Raw genomic sequence first — 18,690 nt, forward strand, 5'->3', positions numbered from 1 at the left:
GCACACAAAATAACATCCATATTTCAATATCAACCTTCATTCAGCTACAAGTTTATTTGTATCTGAAGAATGCCTACTTTCTTTGATTCCTTGTCCTAAGCAAGCATAGAGGCGCCGGAGCCTACAACTAAATAGAAAACTGAAGAAACAAAAGAATATTGTAATATAGGAATACTGTGCAGTAAAGAATTATGGTACATAAAAAAGGAGCATCAGAATGTTTTTAATAGCTCCTCAAGTATCTTCTATAAAATTAAGGTGATTTTTCATAATCAATGCTGATGAGTTTCATGTTTAAGAAACTCCTCTCCAGTTAACATTCTCCAAGTTGTATGAATTCCTAAACTCGTTCGGTCCATTTCCAAAACCAATTCCTGGCGGAACATTTCTTGTGTTGTTCCCTGCATGCCCCCAACCGTTTCTCATGCGAACCCATGGTGGGGCTAACTTTGAATGATTCCACTTTGTTGCCTAAAGTATTTCCTTCCCAAGCTACACAAACCCCCTTGCTGAAAATCTGGCAGGCCATTTGCAACTGAGAGATTTTGTTCTGGCGGGTCGATGCTGCATATTCCTGGATGTATTTGACCAGTGTGATAAGTGACACAGGTATCATTATTTTGTTCTATCTTTTCTGCCGTTTCACTAAATGATGCGCATCCAGCAGCAGATGTTGGTAATTCTTCCTTGCCATGGGGGTATGAAGGCAATGGAGGAAATGGGTGGAATGGCACTCCTGGAGCTACAGTCCAACAGTCAGATGTTTCTGCTTTACGGACACCAAATTGCTGCATGACAGAGTAGGAGACCCCATAGGAAAGAGGCATACGTGCAACAAACCTCAACTGTGAATCACCTGATATAATGTCAACTGGATGCTGCTTTATACATGTCTCTCTTTCCTGGTGATTGATAGTAGTTGCAGCAGCATCAGATTGAACCCTATGGCCGCCATTACAAGGAGATGAAAACCCAGGAGGGGCATCCTCATCAATGTTCAGCTTTTCATCACCTGCCACGTTGATTCTACTTCTTGAATGCGGGTAGTCCTCCACTGGGTTATCCCATCGACTCTTGCGCTTGCGCGTTTTAGTCATGTTGTTTCCAAAGCTAGTACCCAAAGCAGAGGGCAGGTCTGGAGTGGAAGTCTCAACTGTACCAGATGCAGCAGCTGATTGCATTTCAGGAGTGTTTATCCGTTCTGAAGGTTTTGCGCCTCTATCGCACAAATGATTGTATGACACTGAAAACCCACCATAGCTTAAATGCTGATGATGAAATTCAATCTTCCCATCATCCCTTTCCATGCAGCAATTTTTCCTGAGATGTCTTGGAATCCACCTATCCCGGAAGTTTCGTGCAATTTGGTGGACCTGAGAGCAGTAACAGAGGTTAAATTAACAAAGGGCTTTGCTATTGATGATTTTTTTCTTTTGTGTTTTGCCAGCCATCAGCTTGTCTTCAACAAAGAAGCATGAGCGGAATACAAAATTGACCACATTTTTTTTCTGTCTTTTATCCATTGAGACCAATCAATAAATGTATCACAACTTTGAGAAAAAGAAAATGCACTGGCAAGTGACTGAATCCATAAAATGGAATGACAACTTTTTATGCATTACCTGTTTGTCAGCATGTTCTGTCAGAATCAATATTGAATCTCTAAAGCTGCAAGTATAAAATAAGATGCAATTCAGAAAAACATAATCATGAAAAAGTGAATAAAAAACATTACGAGAATAAACACGAAACAAATATTGAAAAGCAATGATATTTCTCATTACAGCGTGCGTGTAAAATTCTCTACCCATGTTGACACGAATTTTTTCATTTTTTTCAGCATCAGATGATAAATATACCCAAAAAGAAATGATCAATGGTAGAAGATATTTTAGAGGAGATCATATCTGAAGAAATGACACAATGTATAGGACAGGAGAGAAGATGCACGGGTGCGTAAAGAAGAGAAAGGATACTTGAGGAAGTAGGAAAACCATGCAAAATCTTGCATTATGATAAGTCCTCTCTTCCACATATCAAAGACGAAACTACTAATTGATCAAGACTTTAATCATTTAATGCACTCTAAATGTGAGTAAACATGCTTAAAAAGAGCATATTTGAGAAGGAATCAACAGCCTATAGAACAATAATACTAAAAAGTTAATTGAAGATTAAACAAGTCACAGAATTAGAAAGCATTATGTCAGTTCATTCTGTTTCAAGTCCATGAGGAGCTTTCTGCACCTTGCTAAACAATGGACAAAAGAGAACTAGCTTTACAGCCAAAAGGTTTTGACAATAGCGGAAGGCAATATTGCGACTTTGATCAGTCAGGGATATTGTTCTCGTAGTCCTTTTCAGTTGCATATAAATATTTGCATAAACACATTAATATGAAAATGTATGAGCTTTCATGCATGACTCAATTCTTTGCATATTTATCTATTTTGGTGCTGTTTGATGAGTGAGCTGCAAATGTTGTCAAACAACTGTCCAGGTATAGTTAGTACCTTTTTCTCCTCATTTGAAGACCTAGTATTTGTAAACTCTTGGATGCATAAATTAGCAGAAAGGCACAAGAACAGAACAGTTAACATTAATGCAGCCAGCCTCTGGAAAAAGACTCGCACCCCTTAACAGCTTAAGGATGAATATCTCTAATGGTAATGAAAAAGGTATTCAACATAGACATGGAGCCACAAAATACAAAGACCTTAACAACCTGTTTGCAAGGAATTTGATTGCCAAAAATCCTATTCCATTGCAAATGTTTGTATATCACAAGGTATTTAATAGGGAAATTAATTAAAAATCATTAGGAAATGTTTTAGTGTGCTACATATGACAAAGGTAGGAAGGAATTTATATTTAGATAAATTTACAAAAATGTCCTCGGTATACATAAATCGATATTTTTTTATACACACACATTCATATACAAATATATCACAAAAATGCACATCATATATATTCTTATCGATTACACTAACGTACTAGTATTTACATGCACAGCAGAGATGTGAATACTTTCCATACTAAAACACAAAAGCCAAGCAAATCCTAGGAAGCAGTAAACATGAAACAGTAAGATATTTCTTCACCTCTCCACTCCTGGACAAGGTGGACCACCAGCTATGTGCTCTGAAGTAAGAATCTCCCGGGCTGCCAGATATTCCAGTACCTACGTAAAAAACAGTAAGTAACAACTGGATATAACTCCTGGTTTCTCCATTATCCTTAAATGATTCAACATAAGTTCAGCATTTCCTAAATCACATCATACCAATGCAAATTCCTAATATAACATCAAGGAAATAAGTGATCTTCAATTTCACAAAATGATGTATCACCGTTTCTGTAGTTAACAGAAAATGTTGAGATCAAAAGGAAATATCTTCAGGACTTCTTCTCAGAAGCCATTTCTTCAGATTAGCTATTGAGGAAGAGGGAAAACTCTTCGGCTCAGCTATGGGGTGAGAGGGGACCAAATAAATTAGTACATTGGTACATTGGTAGAATATCAGCTTTTGATGCTAATGCCTTCCATCTTAAATGCAAATGGATTTCATATGAGTTGTGCATGCTTCTTCTCTGCTGTTACCTTCTTCTGGCAGTTAATTGAATTAGTACTTCCAATAAACTGATGTTTCGTGAGTCAGTCTTTTCCCACAGGTGGAGTTTAGGATGACAGCTTTCACAGCCAGCAAAAACATAAGGCATATTTTGGAGGCAAGAATCCAAAGGTGTTTAACACATGCACTACCAAAAATAGGGACTATAAACTTTTGTAACAATCTGTTTGAGATATCTGTTTCCGTTTTGGGTCAGATGTTCTTTCTCACAAGGATCTTCCCAAGATTCTTACTTGAGCAAAAGATATTTTGAGTTAAGGGTTCTGTCCTGCAAGAGTTATATTTCTTATAAATTAATGGAACAATCTATTTTCAATTGCCATCTATAACATTTCCATTTTGTAATTAAAATGGTGATAATGTTAGTCGAAATCAGTAAAAGTTTTAAATAGTATTATGTTATTATATCTATATCAATATGCAGAGCTTGTTTATCATGACTCTTTTCAATATCCAGTCTGGCCGTCCCTGCGAGTTTCCTGACCAACCAGGGATATTATTCACACTTATTCCCCTATGAATTTCCTGCATCAACCAGTGAGATCATTCATACTTATTTCCCTTGAAATGGGAAATTCCCTATCACCCAATCCTTCATGCTGAAATCACAACTACATCAACTTCTTTTTACCCGCCTTACCATTTGGTGTGTGGGTGGGGGTTCAATTGGTAAAGTATACGCAGTGCAGACTCATAAACTTTTAAGCATTATCCATTCAGTTATTCACTGGGTAAATTTATTTAAGACAGATAAACTTGTGGCACTAATCATTTTATTACATATATTCATACGTCCAACTACAGGCATGCATGAATGTATGTGTATATTTCTTCAGCATATTAATGGGTAAATAAAATTTAAGGCTAAAAATTTGTAGGCAATTGAGGTCTTACATTTTACCAAAACCAATGATTATTTAACCATGGACAAACCTAATATTTGATAAGATTACGATAGATATCATCCAGAAACCATGCAATGTATGTTCTTCATGTAGTTTAAGTAAAAATTATTCACTAAAGTTACCTTGAGAAGCTTGCGCAGAATCGGGGTTTTGATAAACTCTTTCCTATACCGCTTCATTATGTTGTGTAACATCTGCAAACCTATAGATGAAAAAGGGTTGATTGTAAAGCAAAATTGTTTCATTATGACAAAGTATCACTAACTAGTGCAATATAGATTTCTGGTGACAACATAATGAAATTACTACCGTTCTTATTGATTATATCAACCAGAACAGTCCGAGATTTTGTCTTCAAAAGTGCATCCAAGATCATTGAAAGATCTCTATTACTGCAAAAGAGGTGTAAAAACAAAAAGCATGTCCCCAGTAAATCGCTTCATTCACATATAAAATATTACCTTTTACCAGATCAAATGACAAGAATGGATGCAGAAAAAAATTACATGAAGTAGTATTAAGGAAATACCTCTGAATAGCTTCACCATGGCCATTATTCCCCGATGCAGCAGTTAGAAAAAGAAGCTTCAAGTAGCCTTTAGATGCATCCTATTAAATAAATAGAGAACTTAAGACCTTAAAAAACAACCATCCACAGGCATATATAGGACAGCAAGTACACAGTGTCAGTCTTGAACACAATATGACAAATAATTACAAGCAAGATATGAATCTATATACTAAAAAATAAGCAGTTCAATTTATACCAAATATTGTGCATGTTGTTGCATAATTTTATAAATACAATAAAAAGGTATCAGATCTTCAAAAACAAGAGTGAAGAATGTGTAAAAGATGCTGGAACAAGAGGACAACTTACTTTCCGCTTGCTTATTCCCCCTTTGGGATCAAGCAGCTCGTTCAGTTTCTCCTCAACTGCAACCAGTTAAGTAACTTATTACAGTAAAAATCAAGATTAATTAACTTGAAAGTAGTATGGTATAGATGACTGTTTACCAGCTTCAAAACGATTATTTACGGAAAGTTCTGGTAACTTTTTGGATTTCTCCGCTGCTGCATTTAAAGTATCCACATCTATAGTTTCTTTGTCATTCACAACATTCGTTCTATGTTTCCCTTTTCTAATTGACGAAGATGAATTAGTCTTAGCAAGAGAATTGGATTTTGGTAGTTCATGCCTTCCCCCCACAGCAGCATATTTCAATTTCCTCTTAGATTCAACCATATCAGACAATGAATTGATAGGCGATGCTGCCATAATCGCCAATTGATGAGTAGAAGACATTGCTTTGGTCTCAAAACGATCTGACTGATAGGAAATATCCATGAGTTGGGAAGAAAAATGCATCTGAGACTGGAGGCCCTCAGATTCAACTTTTGAAGTAGCTGATACAGATCCATCCAAGGCCTGGCCAGTAATTTTGTTGATATCCAACAGCTCAAGAGCATCAGTAGCAGAATCATTAGCAACAGAGTTTTCAACTTCAGATCTATCCTGAACCATGCTTTTCTCAACCTGCACAGCTTTAACACCCTCGACCTTTTGAGTTAAAGGTTCTGAAGTGTGTGACTCTGTAATGCTCTCACCAACAGTACTAATCTGTTTCTTCATATTGTATTTGTTTGCTGGTGGTTTACTTGCAATTTCATGCTGTCCACCATTCAGGGAATTTGACATTATATCATTCCAATCATCATTCATATCTCTATCTCCACAGATCATAACAGGTTCCAAACACTCATCTTCTGAATCATCCTGAACAACTACTTCAGAGTTCAAGGGATCACCACCTATATAGCCCCGACAATTAGGGGAACCACAAACGCATTTTTTGGCAGCAGCCCCAAATACACGTACATAGTTGTAATCAAATGTAACCTCTTCACCCTGATATGCAGAATTTGCAAAAAAAGAGTCAGCATGTTCTCTAAGAGGAAACAATGCTTGAACTATGTCAAACACCCCCCCCCCCAACACACACACCAATACTACTTTTCTAGCAGCATACAAACCCCCCCCCCCCCAACACACACACCAATACTACTTTTCTAGCAGCATAAACAAACAATCATGCAAGTTGACATCATGACTTGATTTACTGTTAGCAAAGGGGAGCTTACCTTCTTAATATCCCTTAAAGAAAATAGTCCAATGCAAACTTCTCCATTCACCATCCACTGTCAGATATACAAAAAGGATTGAGTTAAAATTCCTTTTGCATCCATAGTCAAGTATCCATTTACCAAAGCTACAGAATCTGAAATGAGTAAACACACACAATGTATTTTCGGCTCAACAAATAAAAAGGAAATGAGAAAACAATTTAGATTGAGAAAGAAACATAATATAGAAATGAGAAAGTAACTTGTCCAGACAAACAAGCATGTCCATACTTCTATTTCCAATCAGATTGTTCAAGATTGTACCATCTGCAACCATACGAGGCAACAAGTTCTTTCTTGAGAAAAAACAGTTTCTTACAAATGCAACAATTACTTAATATCTTTCTGTTTCATAATACTGATGCAACTAAAGATAAGAAACTACTGGCAGAATAAAATTGAAACCAACCCATCCGAAATGAGGATGTAATTTAGCCACATCCCATAAACCAGATGCACTTGAAATGCATGTTTATTGTGCAGAAAGTGGAAAGAGGATGGGAAGGCAAATGCCAGATGCCTTACTGTTATAACATAATCCATAAAAATAGATGAAGAGTACATCGGAATGAGAGGTTAACCCATGTGAATACCTTTTCCGTACGGCAGTTAGGGTCACAACTATGGTTTATAAACCGACCCAAATTCCCTTTAGCGCATGCATCGATTACCTGAAACAGAAGCATAAATTGCAAAAACATGAAAACTACGAAAAAACCATATAAGTACATAAACAGGGGAAACTTGACAGAAAGAGAAGCGGGTGCGGCAAGGAGGATGGGGTCTGAATTAGCTGGATATAAGTTCACAACTATTCAAATAAAAGACAGTCATGGTTTATCATTATTATGACATAAACCTTTTGCTTCGTGATAAAGTTGGCTGTGTCAGCTAAATAATTTTCAGGCTGCAGTTAGCTCATCTACACTCAATTTGGGGGTGGAGCATTTCAACAGGGCAGAATAAAGACCTTCTATGAATTCAAACAAAAATACTACAACAATACTTGACTGTACAAAAATATTAAGAATGTGATCAATAACTAGCACTTCAACTTCATGTTCCAAATTCAAGAGAACACCACAAACTGAGGCAATCTTCCCACACCCCCTTGTTCAAAGATTTGAACCCCTTGGGTAATTCTGATTTCCGATACAACCCTGAAGCATAAATCTTAAATTGATATACAAACTATTACTACGTAACAGTTCAAGTACTCGCTTGCAAATCTAACAGTGCATAAAAATGTTGTATAACTTATCATGAGAGATTGACCTCATCCAACCCCAATATATTTGATGAACAGAAAATGTTATCAACTTTACAAATATAGCAAGAGAGATACAAACCTCACTCCCATTCAATGTCATGAAGTAAAAATGTTTATGACCGTTTAAGGCGTACACTCTTTGTCTTGCTTCATAAGCATGAACATCAAGCACCTGCAACATCCCCAGACCAGTGTAAACACATAAAAACTGAGATTTCAACTCAATATCCAGAAATTGGTATCTGCTATCAAAATAAGTTCAAAGTGAAATTCTTTAGTCGTAACCCATGGCTTAATCCACATGATATGTAAAGCCCCACTAAACTCACATTGGTTTGTGGCTCCAAAGAAACTTCCTAATAATGAATTGGTGCCGATTGATGGACCAGTTTAGTTAGTAAATGTTGACTTGGTCTAAATGCCTTTAGATATGGGAAGCTTAAAGTTATTAAGTAAGAATCCATGTTACCTCTCCAACATATTCTATAAGAAACTGACCCTCAGATATATCCTCAAGAGCCTGAAGGCCGTAGCCCTTCTTTCCACACCTGCACCACTTCAGTTTAGCATACTTGCGTTTTTGAAACTGCAAACAAACAATGATTGAAAATTAACTTCTGAGGCAACAGCAAGTAAAATCAGTGTAGAAGTAGAACGAAGGGAAAAAAATTGTGCACCTGCTGATTTGAACAAAGTTCACCACAAGGGCAAGTTCCTTGAACACACTCAATGTTAAGCATCCGATTCAAACATTTAGCTCCACAACCCATTCTGCCATCTGATGGAGGTTTGCAATGACAAACCATTACCTGTTATGCACAAAAATAAAAAGAATAAAATGATTTCAGGTGGATAACAAATTGAATTCCGCAAAATGAACAATTACTGATGCATGAGTTCATGCATCATATGAATTCCAGAACCTCAAAGAGGCATAAGCTCGCAAATACAAACAGGCATGCACTTGCAATATACCAAGACACAACAAAACACCCTTGAAAAGTTTTGTTGAATTCAGAAGCAAACGAGAAAATGGATAAAAAGACCTAGCATGAAAAGCTGAACTGGGAGGACATTACACATGGAACCAGGAAACTTTCTGAAGCTAAACTCCTTTTCTGGTAAAAAAGTATCGCAACTCGTGTCAGTTACTGCAACGGGACAAGTTGACATACCAAAACTTTTGTCTTCTTTTATCCAGTCGAAAAATATTTATCAGATGTTAAAACACGTGCAAAAAGCAGCAGATATGCATAAATATGAAGAGCCATTGAAAGGAAATAAGCTCTTTATACGGGTGCGATAACGCCTCTCGAAACTGTAAGAATGACATCAGTATTCCTATATAAAAGTGATTGCAACAAAGATAATAAATTCCATACAGTAAAGAAACAAAGATCAATTTATATGAAGTTTAACTATGGAGACGATAGTAAAGATGTAGAAAGCTAAGCATTCACCTCGTCCATGGTTTGAGTTTTGCGGCTCCGGTGCAGAAACAAGTTTGTTTTAATAAGTGACCAAGATGCCTGCTGAGCAACTGCAAAATAACAAAATCAACCCAAAGTTCAAACGAATGGAGTTGCATATTATCCAGAAATGCATCTGAAGTTCAAAAGCCATTGTTGTGACAGCATTTAGTAATCATACCCTTTGGTCGATATTGCTTAGACTTCAGGAAGTTACCGCAGGCATCCTCCTCACAGGAAGCATCAGATATTTCCAGCTCTTCATTGATTTCTGAGTTTGACTTCTCTTGAGGAATTGAGCAGTCAGCAAAGTCTTTATCTGTGTTATCTTTGCAAGTCCTTCGCAATAGAAGATATCAAATCCATAAGCAACTCTCATAAAAAAAAATGAATACATCGACATCTTAAGACCAGAGTAAATATAGTACATTCAATAAGGTTTGAAAAATCCAATATATCCCATTCATGATTGATACTGAAGCGAGCCAGTACTTCACGTTTAAACTGACTACGTTTGCATATTTTATTTACTTTTTTAATAACTTAACTAACACCAGTATTTGTAAGCTAACTTGATTCTTGCTCTTAAAACAGATTCTAAAGAAATGGTGATATGTAAGTCACTTAGCCAATGTTCCCTTATAAAATCGCTGGGAGCTGCTCGCACATCTTTTAGCCCTTCTGAAGACCTTTAATTGCATCAGCTTAACGTACTAGAGGTGAGTTTGCCTAATAAGTGTGGATGTAAATCAATTTTAGTCCAAGACAAATTTGGAAGAGTATGAATCCTGTAAATGAACTCTTCCAACATCCAATGGAAACTGTGAGTCTCTCACTGAGCTTTCTAACTGAACTTTTAAAGATAACCATTAGAAGATCTATTGAAGCCTTATAAATGTTCATTTCCTAAAAAACTGGATTTCATCTTTGCAAATCCCAGTGAAGTAGGTTCACATAATTCTTTGAATATACAGCGGAAACTTACATCTCTCAGAGGAGATATTTGCAAAAAGAAACTATCTTTAGCATCCCAGATATCCAAACAATAAACCCCCTAAAATGCGAAAGCTAACCTGATCCAGGAACGTCCTTGGACTTGACAAAAACTTTCCAGTGGGAGAACTTATTTGGAAGATTACAAGCAAAATCCTCATAGCCAATCACCACACTCTCTCATCCCCCCACCCAAAATAAATAAAAAAAAACAAAGATGCTCCACCTCGCAACGCCTGTTTGGAATACACACAAATGGAAGAAACATGATAATCGACATTAAAGCAGGTGGAGATAGCTGAGTTCCTATACATGACAGGCAAGATCTAACTCAATACAGAATAAAGTATCTAGGTATTCTAACATGTGATAGACGAAGTGATCATCATAAATGCTCTCGCAAAATAGGGAGGGGGGGAAACCATCTAGGTTACAAGGAAATTATGCAAGCTCACCAAACCAAGCAGAAAATATATGCAACACATTTTAGAGAAGTAGGCATAATAAGCATGCATATTATGCACTCTGCTTATTAGGCTGTTGACATTATAGAATAATAGCTCTCTGATTTATTGCAAAGTATACTTGTTGTCATTGTGCTCAATTCCAATGCAAAGACCAATTGCAGTAATCATGATTATTTTACCATCCACAGTTAGTTTCTTCTATTTGATCTGCAAGTGCGGCTGGTATGCGCCGCCATTTTTGGCACTCATCACAAAGCACCCACGCATTCCTTGGTGGGGTATATTGCTCCCTCACCCCACCAGATGAATTTTGCTGGTCACTTCTTGGAGCACTTATATCTTTGCTAAAAGCTGCAGTTTCTCCAAGATCAGATGATTTTTGATTTCCTAAAAATTTGATTAGAATATGAATCAGCTCGATTTGCAGTTTTCACATATTGCACAAATAGAATATGAGACAGTAGAATAGAGGCAAGAATTGATGTATATAATAATTTGCTTGTGCCTTCCTCATTTTTTGTGGGTATCCGGGATGAGAGGAGTGCATTGCCAACATATGCATGGATATATACAAACATCAAGTAATACCTGCTTCCAGAAGGCTTTCCACTCCACTAAGGGCACCATTAGCACCAACCTCAGTAGCTTGATGCTTGCCACCAACATTGCTTTTCTTTCCCTTCCTTTTAGAGGCTTTGTTTCTCTCACAGGGTAAATCTAAGATTCTAGACCTGGCTTTGCGAACTCCCTTTGCTCTGGAGCATTTAGGGAGTTTTCGGCCATTCTTGCTAGGAATTAACTTTTCATGGACCGGTGAGTTTGGGGACACACTTGCAGCAACAAGCCCAGAACAAGCATTTGTTTCAGCACCATCAGGATATGGTTTTACAGTTGTTATCATGGAGGCATCACCCACTTTCTCGCCCACTCCATGATCTGCAGGTACTTCGGCATTATTTGTGGTGTCTGTGCCAGTTAGCTCGCCATGCACACTAAGATCACCAACCTCGTCGAGTTTATCTTTCTTCTTTCCTTTCTTACATTTAGAATGAGGCAAACTCAAACTTGTAAAATCCCCAATTGGGATGGATAAGTTAGCAGTATCCATGGTTTGTCCACCAGTTTGTTTGCTTTCCAAAGTACAATTACCTACCAGACGTAGTTTATCTGTCTTCTTTCCTTTCTTGAACTTCTCCCTTGACAAAATCAAATTTGAGACATCACTTGGAGGAACATACTCCTTTGACATAATCGGACTATCATGTATATCTGGTAACTCTTTTTCACAAAATGAACCATCAGGAACGGAGTTTATAACTTCTGAATCAGGCGAAGTTCCTACATCTGAACAATGGTTTTCAATGGGAGCTCCCATATTAACACTGTTGTCGTGACTTATGATTTGATGGAAGTCACTTGAATTATTTAAGGAAGAATTACAAAGAGCACCACTGTCATCAAGATGAGTGCTCAAAGCAGAGGCATCAGGAGAAGTCGCATTCTCTAAATTCTTCTCACATGGAGATATCGTATCTCGAGACATTTCTTCTCCCAACTTGTTTTCCATTGTGTCAAATATTTCAGCAATGTCATTCCCTGATGCACTAAGATTTTCAGCAGCATCCCCCAAACTACAGCTTTTATTGCCAATCCTAATCTTCAAAGAGATACGACCAGTTGTACCGCACCTTTTCTTGGTTGATTTTCGACCTATCTGGCCCTTGGTAGCATTATGTTTTCCTTTACCTCCTCCAACTTTTCTTAGTTTTTTCTCTTTACCTATGTCTTGATCAAGCTCACTATTTCCTTCCGTAACTGGTAAGATATTCCCCAAATATCCCCAAACAGAAGATCGAGCAGGCTTGGAGAATGAACTTCTACTTCTTCTTAATATTGGCAAGGAACTTAAATCCAATACAGATTTTTTGCTTGGTATCCTCCTACCTTTTTGTTTTGATGGTTTTTGGGACTCATTGTTCTGACTTGATTTAGTATCGCAGGCACTCCTCTGCAACGATGTGTATAAAATTTGAGGATGATTTGATTTGCAGGATTTGTCAGTTCCAACCAAAACTTCAGCTTCACCATCCATTCGGCTAGATGGTTCAGCAATACTGGCTGACTCAGAAAAATCAAATTTACTAATATATTTTGCCTCATCAGGTCTCTGTCCAGATGGATCAGCTTCGCCAATGTAAAACAAAGCATCAGCTTTAATACCATCTGTTGTATTATCCCTTGGCTCAAATCGGTCAGAAACGCTGATAGAACCGAAAGCCGAAAGAAGGTGGTCAGCACCAGAAACATCTGAATTGACCATGCTCATAGATGATCCACCAGCTCCCACACAAGAAGATTCATTCGGTTCCGGACAAACTGATAATTTTCCAGTGATCAAATCCAGATCAACCACGGGTGACTCTTCTTTAATTTCACTTGCATTTTCTCCAAATGATGTCTCAGTAAACATATTATTCTGTTCACTGAGATTCATCAAATATGAGAAGAAGCCTCAGCAGCAATAGTCATGCAACTTACAAGGACACTCTTCCCCTGAAATTTACAGCAGAAGACAACAAGTGATCACAGATAAACAAATGAAAGCAAACAGAGTTATGCAAAACAAATACATCCCAGTACAAAAATTTCTGATAATCCCTGCCTTAAATATATGGAACCTATAGATCATAAAAATAGCACCACTAACATGAACTTCTAATGCTAATACCTAGAGGATTAGAACTCAACATCATGTGATCAATCAGAATTCTATGAATTGACAAATCATTCTTCCAAAAGCTACCGTATATGCCAACAAAAGAAAATAACAGTGAGAAATCAATGGAATCGGATTTCACCTTCCTTTAAAGCTCCGTTCAGCAAATTAAATCCAATTCTTAACAAACTTAGTCCGACAAATGTCATAGCATTTATTTTCGACCTTTTGCAATACCTTCAATGACAAAATTAAGCCACACCCAAAAACTCTCTCCACGGGCGTGTGCAGACAGTATGGGATTTCACCTTCATTTAAAGCTCCTTTTAGCAAATTAAATCCACTATGTAACGAACTTAGTCCGACGAACTTCACAGCATTTATTTTCGACCTTTTCGCAACACCTTCAATGACACAAAATTAACTCACACCCAAAAACTCTCCCCCCGTGGCGTGTGCAGACCGACACCAAAATTATACGCACACGGAAAACGACAAACACACAGACAGACACATACATACACGTATACATATCAACCATTTATGCAAGCAAAAACAGAGTCAAAAGCACAAAAGGATAAAGATGAACATAGATTACGTTATTTCACACCAATGCAGATAGAAATTGGTTACAATCACAAAAACCATTAACCCCAAAAAGAGACTATAAATAGACTTTCCAAAAACCCTAATCGCTAGCAACATCAAAACCCTTAATTAACAGCTGAGAACGCCAATGCTGAATCACACACGTCATATAAACCCAAGTAAACCAGGCAAAAGGTAATGCAAAACACGAATTTACCTATAGAGAATCGATAAACGCGTAGACGATCAACGAGGGCGGATTACTTGATCATTAAATTTAAAAAATAGAAAATAAAACTTGTATGTATATATATACACAATCAACGCCTCTATGTACATCTATTCCACTGCGTGTTTTGTAAGAGAAGAGAATTTGCCTAGCTGTGTCGGCTAACGGCTTTTAAGGGTGTGAAAGGAAATAGTGAGAGAGAGCGAGAGAGAGAGAGAGAGAGAGAGGTTTTCCGACCAAAACCTGGAGGCTTATACCTATTGCAGTTGACACACAGAGGGTAGATGTACAACGTTGATAGAACAAAGTACAAGTGACTCAGCAGGTGTTGTGGGTGTTTGACACTTTGACTCGTGGCAGGCTACGGTCTTTCGCGAATAGAGGTCAAATGGGTTTTCTTTTTCTTTTTCTTTTTTTTCTATTTTTGGACTTCAGAAGTTCTTTAATCTTATTATTCAGTATAATTTAATGGTGGGATTCTCCTTTACAACACGTGATATTTTCAGGTGTGCAATTTAAAATTTCTTTTTTATTCTTGTTTTTTTTAAAATAAAAAACGTAACTTTCGTTCATAAGATTATAGTTTTCATAACCGTATCCACAGTATATTTTTTGGAATTTTTCATCTTTTTTCATAATACTACATGCGTTCCTAACAAATATATGTATACCGTCTGGATATTCAAACAAGGGGAGATAAAGGCATATAGTCTACTCTTAGGCATCCAATTGAGATTGGGGTATTAAGTACTGGGAATACTCGTGCGCGCGCGGAACAGCCTTACTTACATACACTCGTGCTCCTCACCAGAGGACCACTCACTACCCCGCGACACTGGATTTTATCGTTCGTGTCTTCGGCAGCTCACTCCATTTTAGCTCGGTAATCCTGCTAGCTACTGTACCCTAGCTGCCTCCTGTCTGGTTATAGCTTCAAGATTGAAAAAGTCATAGGCTAACTACTAGGCATTCTATATAAGATTTTTCAACTCAAAACAAGCCTGTAAGTATTGAAATTATCGAAGAAAAGAACATTGACATTATAATTAGGTTGACGAAGGATAATGGACGACTCTAGATGGAATTACATTGACACTTGATGAGGTTAGATGAAAATACACACATACCCATATTTTTATAGCTACCCTGTGATAGGGTATTAGTGTAATATTTTTTATTGAATTTTTGTATAAATTTTATCTCTGAATAGGGTGTGTAGCTATGATTACAACTATAACGTAAGAGGCGTAGTTGTATTTTACAAAATACATCGAATATTTGTGTTTTTGGGGCTAACATAATGGAACATTAATGTCGTTTACTCAAAGGTTGCGTTTGGATTGAGTGACCTGAAATTATGAAATTTAAATTTTTAATAACAAATCATTTGAATTTGTCTGGACAGATATAAATTTAAAGAATTATAAATCATTATATTCTAATTTTGAATTATATTTTATTGAATATTGATGGATTCCAAATCATTTTCAAATTAAGTCATTTGAAATAATTTCTCTAAATTCTTTTCTCAAATTCAAATTTATCAATCCAAATACACCATAAAAGAAAATATGTCTGCAATAGCTGAGCTATGGTAAATTGTCCAAAATTAAAACTATGAAGGATAAGAAGTTAAATACACAGGTTTGTGAGATTTTTAAAAAGTTAAATAAGCGTTTTTTTTTTTTACAAATTTATTTCAAAATTTTATTTTTTTTAATATTGTCCATATTTATTATAATTTTGTTATTATTAACTCTTTAAGAAGTTCTATAATTTTTATCCAAACTACTTTAAAACCTTGTTTTAAACTAAATCTTATAATATGTACTTTATAATTTGTTGGGATAATTACACTTACATCTTTTGAGGTTTGGTCTAATTATACGTAAATTTTTTGTGGTTTGAGAAATATATTTATCGTCACTGATGTTTGTTTTTGTCTAACAAATAAATTCATTCGTAAGTTAAGATTCATTTAAGTTGCTGATATTAACAAAATAACTACATGAAAATTGAAATATACCCGCAATTTACTTACTACTGACTTATTGCATGTTAAAGAGACTAAACTAACCTCATAACAGTGAAAATACCTACTCACAGCATTAACACGTGAAAAAGTATTAGGGTAATTTGGTCATAAAAAGACTTATTTGACATGCAATAAGTCATTAATAAGTTAATTATGGGTAAATATAGAGTAGTTTTTGTTATTTTTATTTTTGTTAACATCAATAAATTCTGTAAATTTTGACTAATGAAGAGACTTATTTATTATATAGAATCAAACCTTAGGAGTGCTAAATGTATTTTTCAAATCACAAAGGTCTATGTGTTATTACACCAAATATCACGGAATAAAAGTAAAATTATTCCTAATTTTTTTTAAATAAAATTTAATCAAACACCTAATAAATTATAATTAATATTACCAACATAATCTCAGTTAATTTGATTTTTCATAATTTCAGTTAAATCTCAACATGATTTCCAGTAAATCAAATCAAATTATAGCAGCAAAAGGATGTATTGCAGGGGACTAGGAAGAAGAAATAAAGACATGGAAATTTGGTTTAGTTGTTTGTTATTACTGGCTAGTATATTTCTAATATATAAATAAAACTATAACTTATTTAAATTTTAAATACAATAAAAAAGAAATGATACATAATCTAAAGTATAAAATAAAAAAATATATATTAATACTCTTAACATTTATTTTTGTCTAACAAATAGATTCATTAATTAATAAAAATTCACAAAATCTACTAATATTAACAAAAAAATTGAGTGAAACTATAAATTTATTCCTATATAATTTATTACTGACACATTGCATATTAAATAAAATTTTTATAACCAAATCATCAATATATATATATATATATCACAAGCTAATATATATGAGAAAGTATATTTTATACTTTATAAGAATAATTTGAATAGAAAAATATTTATTTAAATTGTAATAAATTAATAATAAGTTAATTGAACGATAAATAGTTTTTTATTTTTTGCTAATATTGAATTTCCTAGAAGAGAATTCGACTTATTAAATGAAAATAAAGGTAAAGTTACTAGATATAATTTTTAAAATGTATAATTACATTAAATATCAAGAAAGAACAAAATAATTATTCCTTAATTTTATAAAAAATAATTTTGAAATAACTGAGCTTATAGAAAAGTATATTTAATGAAAATATTTTATTTTTATTATGTTTAAAAATAAATTATTGGTTGAACAATTAAAAAAATATTTAAATAGTGAATCTCATATGACAATCATGTTTGACTATAAGTTATTTTTTGTCCTTAGTTCCATCATTTATAATTTTTAATTTCAATGTAAGTAAATTTAATTAATATAATTTTTGTTATTAAATATTTCTAATTTTTAATTAACTTTAGAAATACTAATTTTAAAAATTAATTCAATTTAAATTTGATATATTAAAAATTTGGTAAAAAGCAAATTTATATTACATGAAAAATAATAATAAAAGATAATTAAATAGCGGAGGCTCAGATCTGCAACAGTAACGATGGGCAAGAGAAGCCAACTCCGCCATGGCTGCATATCTCCGGTCGCTCGTGGCCCAAAGTCACAATGGCGACCGGGTTGCCCCGCCAAGATACGGGTCGGATTTTCTCAATGCACTATCAATTGGCTCAGAAAATAAAAGAAAAGAAGTCATCACAGCCTCTCTATTCACCAGATCGACAAACATTCACCGGCGCCGACGAACCCTGCTGCAAAAGCAACAGTGGAATGGGGGGAACTAAAACTGAAAATGAAAACATGAAACCAAACAAAGCCTTAGATCATACATATACAATGTATGTGTACGTATACGCACATGGAACAATGTTATATTTTTCTGGTAGAGAAAACTGAAAGGGCTGTTTGTTTTGGTGAAAAATCATCGGCTAACAAAGAGGGGCAACCACCCTTGAAGAAATCCCAGCTCTCTGTTGCCTCAATTTTCAATTTTTTGTGAATTTCTGCGCTAATGGATAGAGGAAATGGGTCAAGAGAAGGTTATATAGGGTGTGAGTGTTCCCAGATTGCCCATGGCAAAGGCCGGAAATTGCGGGGTTGTGATTTGTGAATGCTGCTGTGCGGGGAGATGCAGGGATATGATGGTAATTGGCAATGCACAACGAACGATCTTGTTATAAATTTATTATATAATTATAAAAATAAAATTGTAAATAGAAAATAAAAAAG

At 35.3% G+C, this 18,690-nt stretch overlaps 1 protein-coding gene across 1 annotated transcript; it reads right to left on the reverse strand.

The window, feature by feature from the left end:
* Nucleotides 149-14,898, reverse strand: LOC105180193 (histone-lysine N-methyltransferase ASHH2). The gene is given in 19 exon segments (XM_011103858.2): nt 149-467; nt 470-1,373; nt 1,623-1,668; nt 3,105-3,184; nt 4,663-4,742; nt 4,850-4,932; nt 5,070-5,149; nt 5,421-5,476; nt 5,558-6,449; nt 6,683-6,739; nt 7,318-7,395; nt 8,074-8,166; nt 8,464-8,580; nt 8,672-8,803; nt 9,455-9,534; nt 9,645-9,802; nt 11,103-11,310; nt 11,512-13,476; nt 14,445-14,898. Coding segments are annotated over 18 exon segments (5,223 nt in total). The 5' UTR covers nt 13,418-13,476; nt 14,445-14,898; the 3' UTR covers nt 149-294.

This window comes from Sesamum indicum, linkage group LG2 (assembly GCF_000512975.1).
Source record: "Sesamum indicum cultivar Zhongzhi No. 13 linkage group LG2, S_indicum_v1.0, whole genome shotgun sequence".
NCBI classification, from domain to species: Eukaryota; Viridiplantae; Streptophyta; class Magnoliopsida; order Lamiales; family Pedaliaceae; genus Sesamum; species Sesamum indicum.